The 26,330-nt window shown below is 39.4% G+C and overlaps 1 protein-coding gene across 6 annotated transcripts in view; it reads right to left on the bottom strand.

Annotated features, from left to right (window-relative positions):
- COL14A1 (collagen type XIV alpha 1 chain) overlaps positions 1-26,330 on the bottom strand; it is a 127,120-nt gene that overhangs the window by 74,492 nt on the left and 26,298 nt on the right. For all 6 annotated transcript variants that reach the window (XM_040546969.1, XM_040546968.1, XM_040546973.1 and 3 more), the window contains exons 6-13: positions 13,545-13,700; positions 12,722-12,841; positions 11,543-11,707; positions 10,990-11,151; positions 9,395-9,546; positions 8,247-8,376; positions 4,390-4,535; positions 2,970-3,099 (exon numbers count right to left, since the gene is read on the bottom strand). In XM_040546969.1, the coding sequence (XP_040402903.1) occupies positions 2,970-3,099; positions 4,390-4,535; positions 8,247-8,376; positions 9,395-9,546; positions 10,990-11,151; positions 11,543-11,707; positions 12,722-12,841; positions 13,545-13,700 (1,161 nt within the window). The remainder of the gene's footprint in view (positions 1-2,969; positions 3,100-4,389; positions 4,536-8,246; positions 8,377-9,394; positions 9,547-10,989; positions 11,152-11,542; positions 11,708-12,721; positions 12,842-13,544; positions 13,701-26,330) is intronic.

Raw genomic sequence — 26,330 nt, 5'->3', positions numbered from 1 at the left:
TGACCAATATTTATATTCAAAAAGCCCTTCATCAATGGGACTACACAAGTACTTAAGGACAGGTAACAAGGTTTAGCTCCTTGCTGAAGCAGAACTTTCGGTCTTGGTAAGTGTGTCTCACCTAATACTGAAAAAGAAAGAATTCTCCTGCTCATACTAGATATTATAGCAGGAGCTAACTTACACAATAGTTATAATAAATTACAAATTTGTGTTTGTATTTATAAATTAATGTAGTTCAACTAGATCTGTACCTCATATTTGTTTTTGTTTTGCTTTTCCATAAGTATTCTATCAACAAGATTTCCTGACAGGAGTATTTTGGCAAAACATTTTCTGAATATAAAGGTCCCTGACGTAGGGGAAAGTTTGTCCAAAAGCATAACTAGTTCAAAAGATCTGTGAAGTTGAAATTTTTATTTTTACTTTTTTAATCTCTGCTTAATCTTTCCCCTGTTTTACAGAAAGGAATTATTCTCTGTGTAAAGGCCACATCTGACTGAAGCTGCTTCCTAACAGCAACCCCAGTTAAAGACATATTTGTATACTATACAATCCTTGAATGTCAAGAGCTGGAGGAAAGTTAGATCATGCAAAAGTAACAGATTGCTTCCACTTTTCTATCGCCCAAGAGGAAGTAATTTGTGCTATCTCTGTTACTCTCAGCAGTAGGTTCTGTGTTACCCCAACATCTGCTTATTTTCTCCAAGTTGTGAAACTTATCTCTATCCATCCTGCCTTCACGCACACACTCCTCACCAATCCACATGGACAGAAAAATATCAACACTTCAGAAGTTGTTTCCCTCACTCAAGAGCATATGGGAAAAAGCAAAAGATAAAAACGATATATGGGTTCTTTATTCAGGCCATATAGTGACTCAGAATCTGCAAGCAAATGCCTAAACAGCTTAGGAACAGTCAACTCAACTTCGCTATGAGGAAAGAGAAGATGAGAACAGATCGGAATTATAGTAGATGGCTTTGCCACACTTTCTGGCATACGATATATTCCTCTGAGTCAAGTGAAGGGAGTATCACGTGCTGGCTTTCCTTTCTACTTTCTGTCAGTTGTGGAATTCACTTCATTTCACCAGCCTGGCCATACCACAAAATGCTTCAGTCTCAGCTCTTTCCTTTTGGAGCATAATCTCCTGACAACATTGCTCACAACCAGACAGGCAGTCCTGCTGCCAAAGTTATATGATATTTACAGTGAGACTTGGGTAAATCCTGCCCTCCCCGCCCCCGAAAATGCTAACTCAGAATAAGCTTATTGATCATGTCACCTCGTGGCACAAGACAGGTTTCACTACAGTGATTAAGATGACTGTTTGTGTAGAATAATTTTTAATAAATACAGACAATCAGATACTACACGTAATGCTACTGCAAATTAGGCAGATCCCTCTCCAGGCAGATACATGGTACAGGAAGAAAATACCAGGCAACCTGTTCTTTAGTTGAAAGATAGAAATAATCACACTGAAAGAAAAAAATAATAGCTTAAATCTGAATCCAGACAGGGAAGACATTACCACTGAACACTGACCGTGTGTGACAGGTGTGCTCACCAAGAGCTTTCTCTCCTCCCAGACTTCCCCAATGCCTGATCAATCAAAGCCTGTTAGAAGATGCTTATTTGAATAGCTGCATACAGAAGTTTAGAATTAATCCTCTTTCTGGTTACAGTGCTAAAGACCAGTCAGAGTTGGCTGCACTGAGTCACCTTAAAAATAAATGAAGGTTGCAGGGTTAGTTTTTTTTTATTCTGGTCTGGTAATAGCAATGATGCTGGTCTGACTAACATATGTTACTAGCTTCTGCGATCAAACACTGAGGTCATGATTCCTCAGCTTGTGCCAATGTATCTGGAATTTGCATGTGATCTTCCATCCAATGTGTTAGCAAGGTTTAGAGCTGTGCAACCTCCAAGATCATATGACATGAAGAGAATTCAGGCTGGCACAGTCATAAAGTACACAACCTACTAGGAAAAATGAAAAACAGATATTGACCAAAAGGAGGAAAAAAAAAAAAAAAGAAGGAATGAGAGATACACAATAGGAGAGAATGACAGAGAGAGAAAAATTTGATTCTCCAAGTGTTAAGAATCTTTCACACTTTTAAAGTCCACAAACATTCCCAAGCTGCATTAGTTCCCTGTCTGTGCTTGTCTGTCTTGAACTGTTCAATAGCACTTGTAGAACTTCTTCTACCATTACTCACTTTACAGGTCATTGCTCTGGCCCTTCTTTTTCTTAGCACTCACATGCCCGAACTTTTCTCACCTATTAAATGTAAGCCACTTTCACACTGGCCCACTCAAGCCAGGAGCACAAAACAAGGGGAAGCATTCACTCCACTGCTGGAAGCAGTAGAGGTATCACTGAACGCAGTGCCAGAAATATCCCTGCCGCACAATTGCTTATTTTCAATCCCTTTGTCTTCCAAATTGCTGAGGCTATTTAGAGAGCCGACATACAGTGCTGTGTACAGCTAGCAAAGGACAGAATTTAGCTGGCCAAACTCTTGCTGCTTATTAAAAACACATCATCTATCATGAATGCACAGACGCCTTCCAACCCCTCGTTTACCAGATGTTAAGCAGTGGGGGTTGGACAGAAATCTTCCCTTGCTTCTTTTCCATCTGTACTGACTACTACTGAGCCAGAGGAACGAACTTCTCCATCTGAGCAGACTTTCCCCCACACACACCTGGTACTCTGGATATAGGAGACTAAACAGCAGTCTCAGTTTAGTTCTACATTGTGACCTTCATTCACCTTCAGCACGTTCGAAAAACTATCACTAGTTCCACTGAAATCAACAGGGATACCCATAGTACTGCTACCGACAAGAGAAAAGAGTTCAAATCAGATTTTAAAATCAGATGTCCGTTCCAATATGTGCAAAGACTGTTGTGAAGTTCTGTTAACACCGAGGTGAATATAGGTACGTGCTACCCACATGTAGTTTCTTGTCCTGTAAGGGGATCACTAGCTTCTTCTCCAAACATGGCATAAACTGTGACTGTATATTCTGTATTTGGCAATAGTCCATCCAGTTCAAGTTCTGTGGAAGCCTCCCCAATTTTGATCTAGAAACACCATGAATAAAAAAGACACATTATTTCTGAATTAGCTCATGATGGGGAAGAATGCTAATTACACACTTGTAATTAAACTTGTGATCAAATACTTTGCTGGGCATTTTTCTGATATTGTGCCTGCAGTACTTGGCCCAAGATTTTGGGATTTTGCACAATAATCAAAAGAACAAAATAGTCAAAAAGCCAAAAGCCAACTTGCAGGTAAGAAAGCTTTGAAGGTAACTAGTCACATTAGCAATGACATAAGCGACCTCTCTAGAATGTGCAGCTCCTATGCCCTTTTCATTCCCAGCTACATCTTGTTTCATCTGCAGTCTTTTACAGGAGAAATTCATTTCTATGCACAGCAAGGCTCAGTTTTTCTGCTTGCTAATTCAGGCGTGTATCACTTTTCGTTTCCACCTCTTCAATGAGAGCCACGGCAACAGGAACTGACTTATTTACTGGAAAAAAGTCTTTCTTCAGGGTTCAGCTCAGATCTCCTGATTCAGCTAGGTTTCAGGGAGAGACTTATTTAGCAGAGAACACAAGTCTATGCGAGCTTTTGGTAGCTTCCTATACTCTTTCACACACAAGTGTGCATGCCCTAGCATGCTTTTTAATGTTCTTGCTTGAACAGAGATGCTATACATAATCTGAATTATACATATAGAAGCTTGAGCTTAAAGCTTTTTAAATCCTGCCCCAAAAGTTTCACTGGAACCATGCTAGAAACTATTTTTAGTCTACTGCTTTTAGTATGTTACTTACAGTAGAAGACTGTAGCTTACCTAGTCCCAGTTTTTGTTTTTTTTTTTTTATTTCTAAAGATACCTACTAAAAATCAATATTGATGGAACGCATTATTTTTAAATTTAAAAAATAAAAGTTGAACAGAATTAGAATATTTGCTAATTTGATTTACTTTCAAAGGTCCTGGTGAGTACAAAGGCTTAACTTCAAATTCTTGTGATAGCACACTTAGGAAGTAACTTAGGTGTTTTGGGCATTTTATAAGTGTTTGCTTTATATGATGACACAGTATCACCTCTTACTATTTCAAAAGAGTCACTTTAATTCAGCTGAAATTGTTGCATTTTTTGACAATGACATATAAAAATAATCAACTGGTACTTGCCCTCTGTTCGTAAGGTCTAACATGAAGTACTTAAGACAGTCATGGAAAAAAAAAAGAAGTATTTGTTGATAAAGTTGAATGTTAAAGGCCAACTACTATTTTATTCTTTAAATATTTATTTCTTGAGTACTTATTATTCAAATGAAAGCTCAGTACATCACCTCCTTTTCATCTGCAGCCAATCCTTCTGTCAGAGGAGCATAGAGGATCATGTAACCTGTGGCACCCGCTACTCCATTCCACTTAGCTCTCATGCTGCTGTGTGACACATCATACAACTGCAGATCTGATGCCATTGGCAAGGCAACTACAGTAGAAAAAAGAGACGGACATTTCAGTTGTCTCACTTGAATAACCAGGTATTTTACAAGCAGTTTATTTTACTGCAGGAAACCCAAAGGAAAATAGCTATCTCCAGGCGTGGAAGTGCTGTCTGTATGACACAACTATGAAGAGCAGGTTAATACATAAAAGACCGCAGAATTACAGAAATGAGGAAATTACGATCTAACCATGCCAGGTTACGCCAGGGCAATGTTTGTCCCTACAAAGCATTGCAGCTCTTTGTCTTAATAGCTTTGAACTTTTCAAGTGGGAGGATTTCAGTTCTTTAAGCAGCAAATCGCTCTGTTCAATCTCACCCTCCCTTCTCCGCGATCTATACAAAGATAACCACTTGCTATTGAAGAATGGGCAAGGTTGCTACAAGGAACAAGTCCCTAGAGGTAGCTTTTTTACAGCAATAATTCCCAAGCCAGTGTGTTGGAAAGACAGCCTTGATGTAGGACATCATGGAGGAAACCCTGAATAAATAAATTACACTTAGCAAAATATTTTGACTACAAGCCGTTGTGTTTAGAGCACGGGGTGTCCAAACTGACTCCTGGGCCTGTGTCAGTGGGATTACGCAAATATGAGCAAGATCACCCATCACAAGTCATGGTGGATGCTAATGTGACTATATAAGCAAATGTGCCATTCTTCATAGTGGTGGCTAATTTTAATCTGTCAGTATCTCACACAAAGGCAAGAATGTTAACTACAATTTTCCATAGTTCTCCATTGGGATGGTAAAACAAACAAACAAAAAAACCCTTTTAAACTGCATGTATTTTATCATCTGGAGTGATTAATACTTGCACATGTCAGACTGTCACTTCTAACACACTATCAGATCAGTACTCGATGCTGCATGACCTTGGGGTGTGAGCTGAGCAGATCTCAGAAAGTCATCAGGGCTGGGCTCAGTCAGAACTTGACTAGGTGACTTCAAAGGAATACCAGGTGCAACAGGAAATGATCCTGTTGGCTCAGTATGCGTCTCTCTTCTCTCTGCCTCAATAAATTAAACCGTTCCTAGCACTGTGTCATGGGCTAAAGCACAGCTGGAGATGACATTTTGGGAGACTAAGACAAAAATACAGGCTCAAATAATTTTATATGATCCTATTTTCTTTTATTTTCAGAAGATTAGCTTGACACAGAATCAAAGAATTGTTGCAGATGGAAGGCACCTCGAGATCACCTAGTTTCCCTGTTCAGTCAGGATCAGCTACAGCAAGTTGATGAGGATCATGTCTGGTAGGGTTTTGGATAGCTCTACAGATGCTGACTCCAGTCTCTCAGGACAACTCACTCCAGTGTTTGACCATGACAGTAAAAAGTGCTTTCTTTTGTTTAGATTTAATTTCATGTTTTTTAATTTATGCCCCTTGACTTTTGTCTTGTCAATGGGCATTACTGAAAAGAGTCTGCCTTCCTCTTCTTCATTCCTTCCCATCAGGGATTTTAGCACGTTTATAAGATCCACCTGAGTCTTCTATTCTCCAAGCTGAACAGCCATAGCTGTCTCTCCTCCTATGAAAGATGCTCCTATCACTAATTATCTTTGTGGTACTTCACTGGACTCCAGTAAATCCGTGTCTCTCATGTACTGGGGAGTCCAGCAGTGGATGTGGCATTTCACATGTGGCCTCACCAGTGCTGAGCTGAGGGGAAGGATCACCTGGCTGGCAATGCTCTGCCTACTGTAGCTCCAGAGGTGGCTGACCTTCTTTGCTGTGATGGTGTGTTGCAGTTTCATGTTCAGCTTGTTGTTTACCAAGATCCTCAGGTCCTTCTCTGCAGAGCTGTTTTCCAGGCAGCTGGCCACTAGCATGTACTAGTGGCTGGGTTTATGCTTCCCCAGGGGCAGAACTTTGCACTTCCCTTTCTTGAACTTTCTGAGGTCAAAAATGATTCCCCTTTCATAAATCCATGCTGACTACTACCTTCCTGTCCTTCATGCATTTGAACAGGGTTTCAAGGATTAGTTACTCCATCATCTTCCCAGGGATTGAGATGAGGATGACCAGCCTGTAGTTCCGTGGATCCCCTTCACAAAGAAATGACATTTGCTTTCTTCCAGTCTTCAGGAACCTCTCCCAGTCACCATGACCTTTCAAAGATAATCAAGAGAGTTCTCACAATAACATAAACCAGCTCCCTTAGCACTTATGGGTGCAACCCATCAGGTCTTGCGTCCAGTTTGCTTAAGTGCTACCTAATACTGGTCCTCCTCCAGCGAGGGTAAATATTCTTTGTTCCAGACCTTCTCACTGATCTCAAGAGCCTGGGACTCATGAAGGCCATTTTTACTGATAAAGACTGCATCAAAGAAGGCATCGAGTACCTCTGCTTTACCATGTCATTTGTCACCAGGTTCCCTGCCCCCTTCAGGAGTGGGCCCATGTTTTCCTCAGTGTTCCTTTTGCTGTTCATGAACCTGTAGAGTCCTTTGCTTTTGCTCTTCACATCCTTTGCCAGATTAAGCTCCAGGTTGGCCTTCACTTTCCTACACCTATCCTGCAAGATCAGACAGCAACTCCATACTTCTCCTGGGTCACCTGCCCCTGCTTCCACCGCTTATACAGTTCCTTTTTATGTCAGAGTTCAGTGAGGAGCTCCTTGCTTACCCATGCAGGTATCCTACCACCTTTGCTTGATTTTCTACTTGTCAGGATGGACTGTTCTTGAGCTTGGAGGAGGTGAACCTTGAGTATCAAGCAGCTTTTCTAGACCCCTCTTCTCACCAGGGCCATATACATTTGAATTCTTCCCAGCAGATCTCTGAAGAAGTTGAATACTGCACTCCTGAAATCCAGAGCAGTGGCCCTGCTTTTCGCTCTCCTCACTCCTCTCAGAATCCTGAACTCCACCATTTCACAGTCACTGCAGCCAAGGCTGCCTGTGACTTTAATATCCCTGATCGGTTCTTCCTAGTTTGCAACTATCAGCTTCAGCAGAACACCTTCTGTTGGCTCCTCAATCATCTGTGTCAGAAGGTCAATGCACTCTACAAATCTTTTAGATTGCTTGAGCCTTGCTGTTTTTCTGCCAACAGATGTCAGCTAATGATATATTTCATATTGACTTTCTGGCTCCTAATTTTAACATCAGAGTTATTCTTTGTTTCCCTTCCTAATATGTGTAAAGTTTACTACAGAAAATAACTGTATTTTGTATACAAATATATAATTTCTATTCCTATGATCTATAACAGCACTTAGTTTGAGGTACTAACATGGTGTTCCTTACAGAACCCCAAACTGCAAAAGCATTTATTCTAAAAATATCCCAAGTCATCATCTGAATCATTGAAAAAGCAACTTACAGAAGTTACTTTGAAATACTTGGCACTGGTGGGAATCACATGCAGGTAATTTCTGGTCCCACCTAATACTCCACTTATTAGATCATCTTCAGCCACAAACCTTATTTATAAAGCTTGGCTCCACAGCCAAAATTTAGGAGTGTTCTAATTTAGCATTCAATAGAACTGACTTCAAAGTTCAGCTCAGAGATAAATAAAACTTCTCTCGATGTTAAAGATCTGCAGAGCATTTGGACCTAGGAATTTGGCCCAGAATTAATTCAAACAAATTAATTTAAGACAAATGCATTAAAAGAAGCTAATGTTTAAACAGTGTGATTAAATGCAGAAAATAAAATTCCTAACAAACATGATTAGGATACTCACGTGTAGTTTCAGTTCCACGAAGGCCCTCGCTAGCAACATTTGAGTATATAGCAAATACAGCTATCTGGTATTCAGTTAAAGACATCAGGTTTTTCAGAACTGTTGTTGATACGCTTCCATCTACCACAACCTGTTAAGAAGAAAGTTCAACTAAATATGCATATGGCAAACTAACAATATTGTTAACCAATCAATAAATCTCTCTTTCAAGTGGTTTTTAAACTAGCATCTAAGAATCAGTGTGCTAGATCTCAATTCTAGCACATTTGGATTTGCTTCTGCTACCTTTATGTACAGTAAGACATCTGAAAAAAAAGAAAGCAAGTATGTACGTAATTCAAATATTTAGCTGATATATAAGTAGCTATTCAGAATAAAGGAACTGTTTAGATAAAGTGCTTGCAATGCAGTTAACTCTGTGTATTGGCCACTTTTTAATATTATTACTACACCCTCATAAATATTCTTTTAGGACTATGTATGTAAACACTGTACTACAAATTGACATTAAAGCATATCCATGCTAAATGCAATGTTTCTAGTGCAAAAAGAAATAAAATATATTCTTAGTAAAATCCTTTTGCTCTTTTGTATTTCCCTACACTTTTGTGAGTTGCCAGCCAAAGCCAAAGCTTGTTCTACTGCATTTTTTGCACATCTCCAAAATGCCTCTAAGTCCTATGCAAATAAATACCTTGACATTTTCAGCGATCACTTGTAGACATCCCAAAATATACATCCATATTTTCTTCCTTTTATGAATCCTCTCTTCTTAGAACTGAAAATCTGTCTTACCATCAGTTCCTACCTCTTCTGTTCTCGTAAACAGAATGGCACAGGGGAAGTTGATAGATTTGTTTCAAGTAACCATATGTGTACGCAAAAATGCAGGCACTTACCTGAAGGTACAACTCACACCATTCCCCAAAAGTACTTCCATGTTTATAGCACATTTACTTTAAATTACATGACAGAAAAACAGCCTGGCCACTACAACTCCATCTTATGTGACCATATCTCTTTTTTACAGTGTGCTTCAAGTCCACACAGGCTATTTTGGGGTAGATTTAAGTAAGACCAGGGATTTTCTGTCTGGTTAGTTCTTCCTGTTATATTATAAACTTCTGGGAAGCTTGTACTCATATTACCTCTTCTGGTTGCCCTCCTCGAGTGGGATAGTACACAACTCTGTATTTTTCCACTTTGCCTGGTGCATGGGTCCAGCTTACACGGAATCCTCTAGCTGTTACCTCAGATGTGACCAAATCCGTAGGAGCCCCAAGCGAAGCAACAATTGTTCCTAGGTTAGAAACAACATAATTTTATTTTTTTATTCCTCTCTGCAAAATAATTTTTGTTTTGTTGTACTTACCGAAGCTCCAAATATCTCTCCTCATCAGAAAATCTACTGTCCATTCATATTATTAATTCTCAATGGAAACAAAGAACTAATATGCATGAACACTGAACAGAAAGTTTTCACTGGGATTAAGCCTCCCTGGTCTTGCATAAACCTTATATCAAAGAAACAAAAATACAAAACTAAACCTTCCTGTCCTTCCTCCCATCATTCTTTCAGGCCCCTTCTCTTCCCTTTTTTATTTTTTCAGGATGCCTTCTTCCCAGTCATGAAAAACATGCAAGTACATACACAGCATTAATCTCTTGTGTTCCTTTGCACCTTTGCAGGTCAGAAACCGATATGCTGCCTGTCAGCAGATTGAAGAGATATACTGAATAGCCGTCTTCTCTGGCAATCATTCCTTTCCACAAAGATGCCTCATCTCTGTATGTTTTTCCAACCTTTCCCTCTCAATTTCCCAGTTTACTGCTTATTCACCCCGCAAGACACCATTAATATTTTGTATTTCTTCCAGTTTCCAGGTGAATTAAAGAGTGAAAAATGGAGTGAAACCTTACTAATACACATTTTTCACAGCACAGGTAGGAATATGTGTGAAAGACAACTTTCCTTATATATTATAAGCATATTGAAAAATCACTCAGCATTCTGTGATATTACAGAATCACAAACAAAGCAATATAAACAAACTTCAGTGAAGCCATTCAGAAAGAATTTCCTCAGGTATGACTCTTTCTCTGACAAACTGCAGTATTTTATCATAGATATTTCTTTTGTTCAGAACAGCAAAAAATTATTGTAGTCAGAGAAGGCTTTTTTATGTATAAGAAGAGTGTTCTCCACCAGCACCTTTTCTTATGCTCTGAAATATATTTTAGAAATGTATTAAAGAATAAAGAGGAAAAAAAAATATATCATCAGGAAGGGACAAAGCAATCTTAAAAGCTGAAAATTTTGAAAACTTATGAGACAATAAAAACAGTGAGTTAGGAGATGGAAAGCACAGCACAGACATAACAATTCCATGTGCAGCTGTTAAAGTAATTCATCCCCAAGCCTGTGTATTATGATTTTTTTCCCCTTACCCACTACTTGGAAATAGATATAGCAGAATGAACGTGTGTATATATATATGTATATATATATATTTGTATTACAAAAAACCATAATATTTACCACTATCAAAGACAAAGAGGAAAAGATCAAAGCTATCAAACCAAGAACAAAGCATAACTTCCCTAACAATGTACCTTCTTGTGAGCAAAAGAATATGCAGCTTGACTTAAATGCTAGAAGCCAGCTTGGAACTGCAGGTATTCAGAATTGGATTTCTAGCTATAAATTCACACTAAATTACATTAGATTTCGTTTCTTATTCACCTTTGATTTCCTTTTCCTGTTCCTCTACTCGTGAACACACTGTTCTGGTAAGACCTTCAACAATAGTATGCATGAAGTTGAAATCAGCGACGTTGTAGACATGTGTGCTGTCAGGTTCAGAGGCAATCTCTTTGAGTTCATTTATGTCTGCATTCTTCACACCTTTCATTGGAAAGAAAAATAAAATATTTGCAACAATAACAACAAAAAACTTGCATGCACAGACACTCCTAAAAAGTGATTTTTTTCCATTTGCTTTAATGACCAACTACAGATACTGCTCTGTTGTTAAGATGTTACTTCAAAAAGTTAATTTCTGTCAGTGTACACTCTATTTTTTTTCAGCTGTCTTTTGATAATGTAGCATGCATGGATCATGCTAAATTCACGTTATAGTTTAATGTATTGGTAAACATATTAAAGAAGATTTAAAATAATGATTATACTTACAGCATACGGATACAAAAGAACACTTAATTAATGCACAGGGTAACAGATACAAATCCACCAGAGTTTAATGGGACACTGTATGTGGATATGGCAGAATACCCACCAATAGCAAACAGCTCAATGCCAGCATCTCGTAGGTTTTTAGCAGGAGGGATAACATCATCCTGGGATTTCCCATCGGTGATCAATATGCCAATTTTAGATACCCCAGGCCTCGCACCTGCTTCAGGCTTAAAGCTATTTTCCAAAATGTAAGTTAACGCAAGACCTAAAAATGGAAACATTTTAAAAGGGAAAAACATCCATTATTTTTTTGGATATCACAGTGTTTATATTTCCACTCAATTTAAAAACCCTGAGAAACCTTTTAATAAAGAATGATTATGGAAAAGAGCTTATTTAATAAAGAATATATTCCAATAAGCAAACTAAATGGCAGTGGCGACATTTCATTTTTAGAGCCTTTTGACGAATCAGTGTGTTTTAAACTGGCAATGGAAGCCTAAATTGACCTTCCAATGAATTCGTCGTTTTTATTTTTTGCATTCCTACAATCATACTAGAATCTCTCTGTCCTTTGTCCCATTGCAGTCCCTTCTACCAAAATAAGGGTTGTTGAAGAAGAGAAGGATAATCTTTCAGATCCTTTCTCCCCTTTTCTTCCCTACCAAATAAAAAAGGCAAAAATTTACTTAAAGGCATGCTTGGGTATTTGAATATGTCATTCTCCTGGCAAGACAGCAAATATTACTAATAGCTACTTTGATGATAGTGGAGTTACACTGAGGCTGTATTTTTCCCAGGGTGACAGGCATCCTCCATTTATCTATCACTGAGTATCTTCTTGGGTTTTAATGCTCTAACTATCAAAAGGTCAATGGAAATCTACAAGCCCCAGGTGATCATTTGAACAGTTACTATTGCCAGTTGTCAGATATTAGAACAGCATTCTTTCCTTCCCCAGAATAAAGCTTTGTGCAAGAACATTATGAATGAATTTTGCATGTTTTCCTAGCAGGTTAAAGATTTTACTTCAAGCACACAGAGTCCACGTACACTTTGCTTTATGAGACCCTGTCCTGACTAGAAAGATTCCCAGTGAAGCCAATGGGACAAACACTTCAGAAAGACTTCACAGACGTCAGACAAAGCCTTTAGCAAGCTGCAAAATAAACATGCCTTTTACCCTTCACAATAAGATATAAAACTTCTTAGCTTGTGCAGCAGGATGTGTTTTTTAATAGAAGACTAAAATTTAAACATATACTGTGCTATACTGTACCTGTTAACGTATTCCCTCCTTTATATGGTAAATTGCGGACTGCATCCAACACCGCATCTTTTGTGCCGTAGGCATTCAAATGCCATTCAATGCGAGGATCACCACTGTACTGTGCAAGACCTAATGTACCAGAAAATAAAGTACTACATTAGACAACAAAGCATTTTTTTTCTGAGTATCTGTGCTTTACATACTTGGTTACTAACAGCTTGCTCCTGTAACAGGAAAACTGTACTGCTTGATGCCAAAAAAACTGTATAATTTTGTTCTTAGTGGCAGCTCCTCCATTTATTTTCAAAGCCTTCCTTTCAAGTGCTAAAGTAAGCAAATGAGAAGGATCACGCAACTTTTTCAGAGGTTAGTAAGATTCCAAAAAAAATTGCTTTTTTGAAAAAGAACATTTTTATTTAATATGCTTTAGAACAGACTAAAATGTAAGTAGCAGAACAGAAATGTAACATTTGAGCCAGTTAAAACCACCAGAAGTCATCCACTGGCACGTTCTTCCTTTCAAAATTAAACTGTAAGGATTTGATCTAATGTTGATTGAAGTCATTATGGCTTTTTCCACTTTTTTTTTTCCACTGACATCGCATTAGAGTTTGCTTAAGCAGTAAACTGTGAAGAATACCTTCATTAATGTTAGAAACATTCTAGCAGTATTACTCCTATTGATACAAGTGGGAGTTCTAGTTGTTTGCTATTAGTGAGAAAAATTAGGATGAATCTTGCACAAACAAGCAGCATTAAGCTGTTAACGATCTTGAAACCATAACATTTTTACATTGCTGCGGAAGTACTAAGAAAAAACACGATACCTTACCTACTCTTGTTTTCTCAGATCCCACATTGAAAGCAGAAACCAGATTTTCCAGGAATAGTCGAACAAGTCTGAAATTGAATCGGCCGATACTCCAGGAACCATCTACTAGAATCACAATATCTGCAATAGCTGGAGTTTTACAGGTAAACAGGCTTCCTGTAAATCATTAAAATGAAAACAATCTTTAATTTAACAATAAAATTGCAACTCAATACATTTATACCTTCTTCCTCCCAGTAAGCCTAATACCTAAAGCTTTCTTCCAAGGGCAAGGAGAAAAATAATTAAAAAAAATCCCTAAATATATTTGTCCTAAATCTAGTAATAGAACACTTTGGCTATTATCTATTTTCATTATTTTGCTAAGCTATTCAAAATTACCACAAAAAAAAAAAAATCTAAAAATATGATACTTCAGAAAGAATAAGTTAACCATCATATAATGCAACCAAACCAGTAGTTCATTTTCGTTATCAAGATGAATATTATAACTCTATACATGGCATAGAATTCATGACACTTAACTTTAGGTGTAGACAACACAAAGAGTAAAACTGAAAGTCAATTAAATATGCTGTATCAAACCTAAGCAGGATGCATTCAATACAGCAAAGGTAAAATATAGAGATTCAAATTCACAATCTCTATCTTAACTAGCACCATATAAAGATTGAGTCAAGTGCCTCTCTTCCAAATGTATGAAAAAGAAGTAAACAAAAATAAAAGCACAATAAGAAATTAACAGAAAAGACCTGATGAATGTCACCAGAGATGCTTTAGGGCCTAGCTTACCAATGAGGAAATCAGAGGAAACAGGAGTAGAGTTCAGTCACAAATTGCAAGATAAGCCAACAAGAAGGCTTTTAGGGAAACAAATTCTTAACAAATTGATAAGGCTGAGAAAACGTACCACGTTCAGTTAGGAAAAACAACTGGAAGGCAAGGAAGAGGAGGATAGACCATGGAAGAATGTGAGGAAAGGTTTCCATAACCTCAAATACAATAGCCACAACCCACAGAAGTGGCTGTGTGACTGTAACAGTGAGGTTGCTGTAATAGTGGATTCATAGCGTATGGAGGGAAAATGAATGTTATGCAGGTACACCAAACAAGAGCCTGTGTTTGAACTATAAAAATAGCAAACCACCTGCAAGACTGACTACAGAATAAGGATGGAAGCAGGAAAGTCAAAGCAAAGCATGTTAGTGGAAAAGGTGTCATGCATGACAAACCATTTAGGCAGGAAAAACATGTCCCTGAACACAGAAAAAGAAACCAAGGCTGATTGGTGAGGTAAGCTGCATCCCAACTTCCATCGTCAGTCTCCTCAGGGTCCACTACATAAATTAGCTGACTAAAGCTACTAACTTTGAGGATGGTACTGACAGCAATGACCAACAGAGTAAAGAATTCTTAGAAACAAACTGGTCTTGAGCACAGATGTTCAGCAAATAAATTCGTTGAGAATTACCAATAAGTTATTTGCTCCTTGTGAGGGAATAAACCACATGGTTAGCAACTCAAAACTTTAACATCATATTATAGTGACAACCTTATAATTAAAAATGAAATGATAATCTCACAGGCAAAAACAATCTGATGTGCAGAAGGACTTAAAAATTATTAGATTCTTACTGTAGTGTAAATCCACTGACCAGGAAACCCAATCCATAAATTTACAGTTAATATCTTACACATGTACTAAAAATGTCTTGAAAAGAGACAGGAACATTTCCTACGTGCAGTTAGCAGTGTAGAATAAGTTCTAAACACATGACAAAAATTCCACTTACAAAAATGCCAAAACAAATATTTTATTTTAGTTTTTACAGTACAAGACAACGCTATTTGAATTGGCAACACATTTTAAAATGTAAACACTGGGGAACATTTAGTAAGCATCACAAAAATCTTAAATTGGAAGATAAATCCAAAGGAGGTCCAAATCTTTCTATCATTGAACTTAATAGGAAAAATTCCATTGATTTCAGCGGGAATGAGATCTGCCTTTTTGTGATTTAATAGGAACTTACTGGTCATGGCAAAATCCATGTTTTAATTATCTTTGCCAAATAAACTTCCTGTTAATCAGCCCGCATTACTTGCAGCATTTGTCTTCATTAGGCATAAAGTTCAATCATGCCATTCTCGCACTGGCCACGACTAGCTTCCTAAGCTTCAAAATAGCTATTGGCAAAGTTAAGTGCTACTCAACACCAGCAAGTACGACAGAACTAGACCCCTGATTCACATCCAAGCAGCTGCACTGTAGCACAGATGTACCTTTTCAGTATGATCCCGGTAATTTAATCATATAGCCCAATGAGGAAAACAGGATTTGCGTGGCTGTATTTCCCTTCAAAACTAATAAAATCTTAGGCTTACTACGAAACCCAGCTAGTACCCTAGGTCATACTCTTTTCATATCAACAGATTTTGCCTATAAGACTTCTTTAATTCTGTAGGTGTATCTTTATGAATAAAAGTTTTTATTGGTTTTAGTAAACCCATTCAGTGCAGCAAAGGCTGAAGAATAAAGAAAACAGTAACCACATTCCTTTCAATACTTTATTTCCACATCATCAGATCAGTGCAAATAGCATCATTCAATTATTTTTGTTAAAATAGTGTGTGTGGTTTAATCCAAGATTGTACTGCAATGCCACAGAATGTGAAAATACGATTCTTTCTTCGTAGATAGGAGATACTTGTTGAATCTTTTCTGCATAAAACATTTAGGTTTTGTTACTTCTGTACACCCACTATTTGCTTATGTTTTCTCCTTGTTGTACTTAAAAGAATTGAAGAAAGATCCCTAAAATGGAATAAACAACAGTGAGATATTAAATAGAATAACATGCTGCATAGAAATCTTTAAAACTGCTAGGAATACAAACACCATATATCATCCTAGTCTATAAAGTTATTCTAAAAGACACAGTGTGTAGCAGCTAATTTACGCACCCCACTGAGAATAGCTGGTTTCCATTAACAGCTCCAGCAAAAGTCTTTTTCAATAATCTCTTCAGACAACCATACGGAGCCATGGATTCCTATGGTGCTTGAGGATAATTATGAACTTTTCAAATATCTAAACAAAACTTTAATGGTTAGTTTCCTCAAAGACATTTCTTGAATGAGGACGACAGCATATAATTTCATACGAAAAAGCTTCTAGAACTCAGAGTTTTAGCCCACTACAAACTTCAACACTGTGATCAGGTTGTGCACATTTTCCTTTCACTCAGTTATCAAGAAAACAGTGGTGAGAGAGAAGGCACCGCTTTCCTCTGATGCACAGAATACTCACCAGCTCCAAGAGCACGACAGTAGGGAGGTAACCTGTTGCCTGATTTTGTATAATGTTTCCTAATCTTACACAGACAGCATCATTCTACTTCTAATTCAAGTGCTGCATTCCACAACAAACAGTAACAGAGGCTGCGATTTTGGATTAGAGAAAATAACAGAAACGCAAACATGCTAAAGTCAGAAGGCAAGCTCCATATTTTACAACAGCAACTGTCTTCACTGCATCTGCCTGCCATGGGTGGAGGAGTTTCTTGGGGAGAAAATAATAAATTCATGATCCTTACATAACAAATTTACAATCTTCCTAGTGTCATTTGGCAAAAAGAATTTGCCATTCTGTCAGGCAGTTCACTGAGGAGGAAGGAGCTCAGTCTGCTCATTTCCTCATAAACGAAGGGAAGACATTTAATGTACTTAGAATTTCTCCTCTGAAGACACCAACTATGAGGCTACCAGCAATGTATTAGGAGAAGGTATTCACACAAAACCTCCTTCAGTAACACCAACAGTCATATCTTCATCAGAAAACATGAATTTTGCTGCCTTTGTTTCAAGGAAATCTTTCAAAGAATAATCAGCAGTGAAGGAATTTTGCATCTACCAAATGAAGTTTCCTGCCTTTGATCTCTCAAGGCTCCAGACGCTGAAGATGATTCACTTGCCTGCAATTCCAACATGCAAGTGCTATTGAACTACCAAGACCCATGTCAGAATTTGGCTGCCAGCGAGGCCAATGATGGCAATGCTGAGAAAATGATCCAGCTTGATCCTTCTGAGATAGAGGGAGAGTTACTGGAGCATGCAAGATGGGACCCCTGAGACACCCTGTTGAAGGAAATGGAGAACAGAGTCAGGACTGGGAGGGACTCTGGCAGCACTGAGGATGCACGGAACAAAGCAGGGTCTGCAAGCTTCTGAAAACACTGACACTGCCTCTCTGAGGCCGCATTTTCATCCTACTATTCTTCACACATGCACTCAGTGAGACGGCAATGTCAAAAAAAGAAGTCTGACTAAAAAAAAATGCAAGCCTTACTAAGAAACAGATAGAAAAAGTATGATTTTTAGACTAGAGTAGTGGCTCTTTGACTCTTGGAATTAATAGTACTAATCCTCAAAAGTTCTTTGAAAGGCAAAGGAAGAAGCAGAAAATGCAGGCACTGCTACACGGGAGGACTCCATGCCTTAGAAGAACCTGTTCAGTTTGCATCCAGCTATGATACGTTTTGCAGAAATGCATTTGATATTTTTCCTCCCTTTAGTACGAAACTCCGTTCGCATTTTCAAGAGCCAAAACACACACTTCTTCGGCTAGGACAAGTGAAGACTATAATTCTTACTGAGTCTGCAATATGTCGTTTCCTTTCTCGCTCCCTGTCACAGTGGAAAAGGCAAATAATGTAAAGGAAGATGGTTCAAGTGGAGGTCAGTAATAATACAGTATGAATGGGAGACTCCTTCATGGAGTAACAAAGCACAAAAGGCAGGACACTTGAAAGAAGTGAATGCAAAATAGCTCAGTAGTGACCGACAGCCCCACAGCTGAGCAGTAGCACCACTGAGGACAAGGACAATATAATTCTACAGCAGAAAAAATGTTACTTCTATTTTTAAGAGGGTTAAAAAATAGAGGGACGTGGAGCAGTGTTCAGCTCCAAAATGCAGCGACTCACTAGTTCACGCTTCTGACACTGATATTATTGCACTGTGCTGGTGATATCATCATTGCACTTAGACCTCAGTTTAACACATCCCATATGTCAGGCTAAGGACCAGACAAATGCATACAACATAAATGCTTCTCTTTGAACTAGGTCCAAACATAGCTTGAATCTGAAGAGCTCAAGTGCTGGAACTTCGTTAGGTTGAAAGAGCAGCCCAATGAGGTCAGAAGCTCATCCCTGCTCCCTTAAAAAAAAATAAAATCAACACACAAAATAAAATAAAGCAGCCAGCCCTTTCCCATGCACCTTGCTCTGTTCCAGAAAATGACTCTTGCCCAATTGGCAGGCCTACAAATTTCTTATTTTGGAGAGTTTGAATATTAAGGTCTGTTGTGTCTAATCATGTTTGGAAGATTTCATTTTCATTTGACTGTTAATGCTGTAGTTCAATACCTGCTTAACAGCAATTTGCTTCTTTCAAGAAGTATACAGCCATAAATACATATTATTATTTAAAGTATACCTTTTGAAAATAAAGTGACAAAACTAATTAGCAGTAGCTGATAAAAAAATAAATTAATTAATTTGTCTACATTCAATAGCAAAAAATCCCAACTGTGAGAAAAGGAAGCATAAAGCCCTTTTCTATGCACCTTTCCATGCCCACTGCATGACAGCTGGACTTCTGCAGCAGCAAGCCCTAGCTTTCAGAAATTTCCAGAGCTTTCTTCTTACACAGCATTGTAGAACTTTCTTTCTATACTCCAACTTTTTAATTTACTTGAGAGACAAAATAAATGTAAAAGATAACTGTGAAACAAAGTGCTAATGTTTTCTGATAGACTGCTGCTGACTGATAGCACTGACGTACCAGATGTCTGCAGCAGCTTCCCAAATAGCAGCACCAAACTCTATTTGTGTATCTTGATAGAAAAAGATGTTAAGAAATTGCACCGAATTTCAACTGAGAGTTCAATACATTTATATTTCTCTTCCAACAGGCAACATGACAACACAGAACAAAACCTAGTGCTGAAATCTTTCCTGAAACTGAAGGTAAACGTGGCAAGACATTATGACCATTAAGCCATAATGATTTACAATGGAGATGTTCCACAGGCCCTCCTATGAAGCACATGAAGCTAAAGACACTCGTCTGCAGATTACACTGATAATTCTCCACTTCTCCTTGCTCTCAGTCCTGCGTCTGTGTGCATTAATGGTTTAAATGAAACAGCTGTCTCGAAGTCTAAACGACTTTTCAAGGCAGAGAACTATACATTTTTATTATTGTGGTCATATTTATCCACCACTCCTGTGTCACAAATACTCCATCATTAAAGAGAGTTATTTTTCCCTTTGGTTTAGTAAAGTATGAAATCCTTGAGACCATTTTCTCTGGCTATCTAGAAGGCAGTTAATCAGGGGACTGTGGACAAAACTGGCACTCAGAAATCCTGAAGGTTAATTAAGCTGTAAGTACAAATCCCTCTAAACCATGAAAAAGAGCTGGTCTGCATCTGAGCTTGTAGCTGAGATACAGCTTTAACATATCAGGTAAAATGACAGAAAAGAGCCTGCTTGAGAGAACAAACCGCAGCTCTACTAAGGTCATTAACCCAGAACTCACATTACAGCCCAGCTCTATAAAGCCAGGTGCACAGTATGTTGTGGCCAGCTTGTTCCAGGAAAAAAAAAAAAAAAAAAAAAAGGATGGTGAAGTAGAGTTACAGTGCAGAAGACTTTCAAATTCATGTCCCTGTATTACCCTCAAGCACCTCAAGCATTTCTTGAAATGGTATTAACGTAACCAATGGCTATGCTTGTATAAACAAATATGTGGGATCTTGAGAAGCATCACTAATTTTGGATATGCCAACCTACAAAAGCTTTGGATGAAATTCCTGCCCTGTCAAACTTAACAATTCATCCTTTGACTGTTTCACAGAGGTGTCTGAGTGAACACCCTATGCACAGAAACCACAGGCACCCAGAACCACAGTGCAGGGAGGTGGGAAGGGACCTCCTGTGATCAGCTAGACCAAACACCAGGGCAACTACAACTCAGGGCCATGCCCAGTCAGGTTTAAGTGTCTCCAAAGAGGGAGACCCCACAATCCCTCTGAGCAACCAGTGTTTGACCACCATCACAGTATAGAAGTACTTTCTTAGATTTAAATTTAGAGATATTTCAGTTTCTGTCCGCTGTTTCTTGTTCTTTGATTGGACACTACTGAGAAAAGTTTGGCTCTGCCCTCTTTAGTCCTTCCAGTGTGTATTTTTACACAAGGTAAAGATCCCCCTGAGCCTTCTCCTCTCCAGCCTGAACAGTCCCAGCTCTCTCAGTCTCTTCTCACAAGAAACATGCTCCAAGCACTTTTTAATTTAACTTTTTAAATTAAAAAGTTACCTTTGGTGCCCTTTGCAGGATTCCCACCCATAAATCCATGCCCTTCTTGTCCATCCCAGCACTGGACCGGGCACTCCCCGTGTGTCTCGCCAGGGCTGAGGACAGGGGAAGGATTGATCACCTCCCTCCACCAGCTTGCAGTGCTGTGCCTAATGCAGCCCAGGCCTCTGTTGGCCGTCTTTGCTGCAAGGGCACGCTGCTGGCTTGGTGTCCACTCAGCCTCTTCTGTAAAGCTGCTTTCCAGAGAGTCGGCCACCAGCATGGACTGGTGCCTGGGTTCATTCCTGCCTAGGGCAGGACTTTGCAGTGCCCTTTACTGAGCTGCGTGAGGCTCCTGCTGGCTTATTTCTACGGCCTGCTGAGGGCACTGAGGATGGAGCACAGTCATGCTGGTGGATTAGGTACTTCTCCCAGTTTTCATCATCTACAAACTTGTGGAGGTACCCTGGGGTACATCAGTAGTGACTGGCCTCCACCTGGCCATCATGCAGTCGGAGATCACAACTCGCAGGCCGTTCAGCCAGTTTTCCATCCACCCCATTATCCACACACCTCCCTCACACTTCATCAGTCTGTCTGAGAAGATGTTATGGAAGACAGAGCTTGCTAAAGTCAAAGTAAACAACATCTACTCCTCCTGTTCATTCACCAAATTAGTCACCTCATTGAAGAAGGCTATCAGCTTGGTAAGGCATGATTTCACCTTCATAAATCCACGCTGACTACTCTCAATCTCCTTCTTGTCCTTTATACATTGAAAATGGTGGCCAGGAGAATTTGCATCATCACTTTTCCAGGGATCAGGGTGATGTTGACTGGCCAGTAGTTCCCTTGCCTTTCTGGAAGACAGGAGTGACATTTACGCTCTTACAGGTGTCAGAAACCTTCCCCCAGTTGCCACAATCCTTCAGAGATAATTGAGAGTGGCCTTGCAATGAGACCGGCCAGCTCCTTCACTCCTGGGCGCATCTCATCATACCCCATGAACTTCTGTCTGTCAGGGTTGTTTAAATGTTCCCGAACTTGATCCTCCTCCACCAAAGTCTTTCTCACTCCAGACTCTAATGATTACATTGCATATGGTATTTTTTGAAAACGTTGTCCAGAAACAATCTAAACGATTGAAATCTGTAAGAGCGAATTTAAAATTTACGCTGAAGAAGAGACAATTATTTTAATTCATCCAGTCAAATCAGTGCTTGATACCCAAAGTATGCAACTGCTATGGGAGCTATCAAAAACAGAGTGTCTGAACTATCACAAGGCATAGACTATGCTTAGACATCTGGGTTTATTTTCAGTTTGGCCATTAGCTTGTTAGTAACTTAGCCATAATCAAAATGAAACTGCTGACCCTAACTTAAAACCACGTATGTCAGTACGCACACACATACTTTCATCACCCTGGTGCCTAAAGAGCAGGCTGAGGGCAACCATATAAAATTCATATTATTTATTAAAATAGTTCTGTGGAACTCAATAGAGGATCTTTTCCAATTTTTCCAAACAATAATTGTTCAATATTCAATAAATAATTGTTCAGTCGTTCTTGCTCATTGTTTTTTTCCCAATAAATAATAATCATTGCATCACAGAGATATAATTACAATCTATTAGGTCAGCTTTAGGGTTTCCCTCCCCCCATCTGTTTTACATTTACAGATTAATAAAACAGTAACAGTTGCAAGGCTGGCAAAGGACCTGTGATTTAATTGAGACAAAACATGAGCTTCTGAGTGTCATTTTCCTTTTTTTAAGATATAGCCAAGCATAACTGCCCCACCAAAGTCATAAAAATATCTCAACCAACCTCTAACAGATACATCATTATTGCTTCCTACTGATGTGTTATTACTACTTCTTAAGAGAACAAAGAAACACTAAACATTATGAAACTCTCAAGGCAGAAACATCTGCCACAGTTTGACACCACCTGCCTGCCCCCAAGGTATCGAGCTAAATTTCCATGCCGAGTGCGAAAGGTGTTGGGGGTAGGGAGAGAAGAGATGAGATACGGGTGATATTTCACAGGCCGCAGCCAGTCTTTCTGAAGGAGTTACCATCCCTGTGCTCACAACTTCCAGCTCTCCTCCCTTCGTCAATCTTTTTAGATCAGTGCAAAAGACAAGCACGTTTAATGCACATTTTGAGTGCTACATAAACAAACAAAAACCCTCCTGAGGCTAACACTTATTCCTAACACAGCTGTTTGCACCACTGTGTAGACCTCCTTCTGCTAACTTCTTGCATTCAAGGAAACTGAATATGCTCAAGCACTGGTCCCTCAAGGACTCTGGGAGAGCAAGGTATGGGAATACCTCGGCTCCATTCACTGGGGAATAATGAGCCAAACATATACACAAAGCCCAGCAGCTGGAAGAGGAAAAAGGACTCCCTCCTTTTAGCAGACAGACGAGTACAATCAGCACAGATAACCAGACAGGCGAGATGGGTGAGAACATCTTTGAGGGGGAAAACAAGGACCGCTCTGCCACGTGAATAAATTCTGTTTCAGCTCCTAACCAGCACCTTTTAAACGAAGGGGCACGGCTCTGTTGTAACACCAAGACTCACTAAGCACAGGGCACCAGGCAAAGGGTGCTGACAAGCAGACAGGCCAGAATCAGAGTCCTGCATCAACGGGTCGAGAAGGAACATGGAGACCCTCCGATTACGCAGTGAGGGTGGCAATGACCCTGAACTCCTCTCTCCTTACTACAAGCTCCTGCTTCATGTTGATCACCAGTGTTATTATCAGATGAATGAGACAGGCTGCGAAACAAGACTCCCCTCTCAAAGTGGTAAGGAACAACCTTGAAAGGGAACTTGTACAGCAAACAGCTCAAAAGACTTGGCACCTCCTGGTTGTATTCAAGACAAGGCCATTTCAAGGATCACAGTCCCTGAAAACAGATACCGAAATGTTATCCTTAATCTCCTGTGTTGTTGTCCAGAGCACGGAGCAATGCAGCTTGTTCGTCAGGGTACTCAATGCAACTGGAACGTAAATCCATGATACGTGAATCTATTGGTGAATGCATCAGTCCCTTAGGATTGTAGCTTTCTTACAAGTCTTCATCTTGCACGTCAGTGTTTATTAAAGTAGCAGAGGGTGCTGATGCAGTCTGCTACTGCCTCTCCAAACCTTTATTTTTATTTTTATTTTTGGCTCTTCCTTCCAAGATTGCCACACAACTTTAAAAAAACTTTAACTTTAACTTTAAAAAAAAAAAACGTCCAGAGTTTCAACATGTTACTATGTAGCTTCAGTTTCAAAGACCAGGTAGTGTCTTTCGTCAAAGACAATAATCACTCATGATATACAGAGATATTTACCTAGTATATATAGAGTCATGAGCAAGCCTACAGACTTCAAATTGTGGCATTATGAGAATTCATGCTGCCACATGATGAACTGTTAAGGAGTGTCTCAGCTTAGTAGTAACAAAAGTATTTTGGTAATGAAACACGTCAATACAGCCCCGAACCTGGCTGAAGGTAACAGTCTCTTGCTGCCAGCAGAATCCAGCCGTGCCAGCAAACTCTGTGGATTGGAGGGATGCTCAACAGCTAATGACCTGAAGAGATGAAAAGCAGTCTGAGAAGAGAAGGAAAGCCAAAGCTTCAATTATCAGTCACTCAAGTATGGGAATAGCAGTCTCCCGCTTCAGGTAAGAATTGATTGCACAAAGAAGCCAATGCCCTAAGGAAAGCTACCAAAGAAAGAGCCCAGACAGGAGGGTGTTCAGTTGGTAATGATTCAGACTTACCTAGAAATATGTGATTTCCTGTGCTGAGATATGAGGAAACACATCTTGTAATTCAAGGGTTATGAACCTGAACACCCTGGTATTATGAACTAGACCATTTTAAGACAAAAACAAAACTTTAGGTCCAAGCTAGGACGTGTCTCTTTTTCTACTCCGATAGAATGGAAAGAGAGCTATAAGGTGTGCTGTTTTTTTGTTTATGGCTGTGTATACAAGCTTAATGCACTGATAGAAGAAGAATGGCAGAGCTAGGATGAGGAGCCAGGAGGTAAGTGGAATCCCTGCGTACAAATGGAGACTGACCTTACCTGCTAACACCAAGCTTTTCCTTTCCTGAACAATGCAAGAGTTTGCCTGGCATATACAAATTGAGGAATATATCCAGCAGCTTCTGTATAAATACACAATTTCAAAGCAGGCTAAGGTAAATAAATGAAATTATTCACAATTTTACAGATGTTGTGTAAATAGACAAGGCAGTTACAAAATATGAGAGACCCTGTTAAATCAACCCCCCCAAATCTCTCTTTCTCCCTGATCCTCTCCCAGTCTCACTTCAATCAGGGATTCCTTCTGTCACAAAGTGCATTTCTCAGAGTGAACCCTTTCCCAGTTCCAGCTTTTACAGCTACTTTTGGGTCTTCACTTCCCACCTTGCTTTCCCTCAAGAACATAATTCTCTTATGCAGATGATTGCAACATGTTTACAAAGTAAACTAATGGCCATTTACCCCTCACATAAATAAATGCTGCAAGGTGTCATCTCTAAGACTCACTTGCATATTTTTCCTCCTTAACACAAAGGACAACAAAAACTGCCCTCTTCCATAACCTTGCTTCTCAAGTGGCCAGCAGAAGCCTGCACTATTAGAAACATAATTCATGCAGACATCTAAGATGCAGAAATAGCAGAGTTCACTTAGCTTGATTGATTTACCATTACAACAGACTATGGGCAACACAACTCTCCATCCTTCTTCTCCTAAGCCTATTTTTAAAGGTTCTTGTGGCCATAAAGATGATGACAGTGTTACAGAACCTAATGCCTCATGCACAGCCACAATCATGTGCTCAGTGGAGCTTGGAGTCGGTTCTGTCAGGACAGTAAGGCAAAATCATCCAAGTTTTTGTATTCAAAGTGAGTGAAGGGGTCTGGTAATTGTCCTGAATACATTTAGCTGCTACTGGAGAGCAGTCTCCTGTCCCAGTTACTGAGAACATTTGATCACAATCTCTAAATATAGCTTAAATATAGCATGCTTGTTTTTCTCCAAAGCAGTAACTAAAACAATAGCAAAGGAAAAGCATTTAAGAATTCTGTCATAGAATCACAGAATGGTTTGGATTGGAAGGGACCTTAAAGACCATCCAGTTCCAACCCCCCTGCCATGGGCAGGGACATCTCCCACCAGCCCAGGTTGCCCAAAGCCCCATCCAGCCTGGCATTGAACACCTCCAGGCATGGGGCATCAACAGCTTCTCTGGGCAACCTGTGCCAGTGCCTCGCCACCCTCTGAGTGAGGAATTTATACCTAATATCTAATCTAAACCTACCCCTTTTTAGTTCAAAGCCATTACCCTTGTCCTATCCCTAGGACTCTTGACAAAAAAGTCCCTCCCCAGCTTTCCT

The sequence above is a fragment of the Cygnus olor genome, chromosome 2 (genome assembly GCF_009769625.2).
Source record: "Cygnus olor isolate bCygOlo1 chromosome 2, bCygOlo1.pri.v2, whole genome shotgun sequence".
In the NCBI taxonomy this organism is placed as follows: Eukaryota; Metazoa; Chordata; class Aves; order Anseriformes; family Anatidae; genus Cygnus; species Cygnus olor.
Note: the sequence above shows the minus strand (reverse complement) of the source record. Positions and strands in the feature narration are given on the sequence as shown.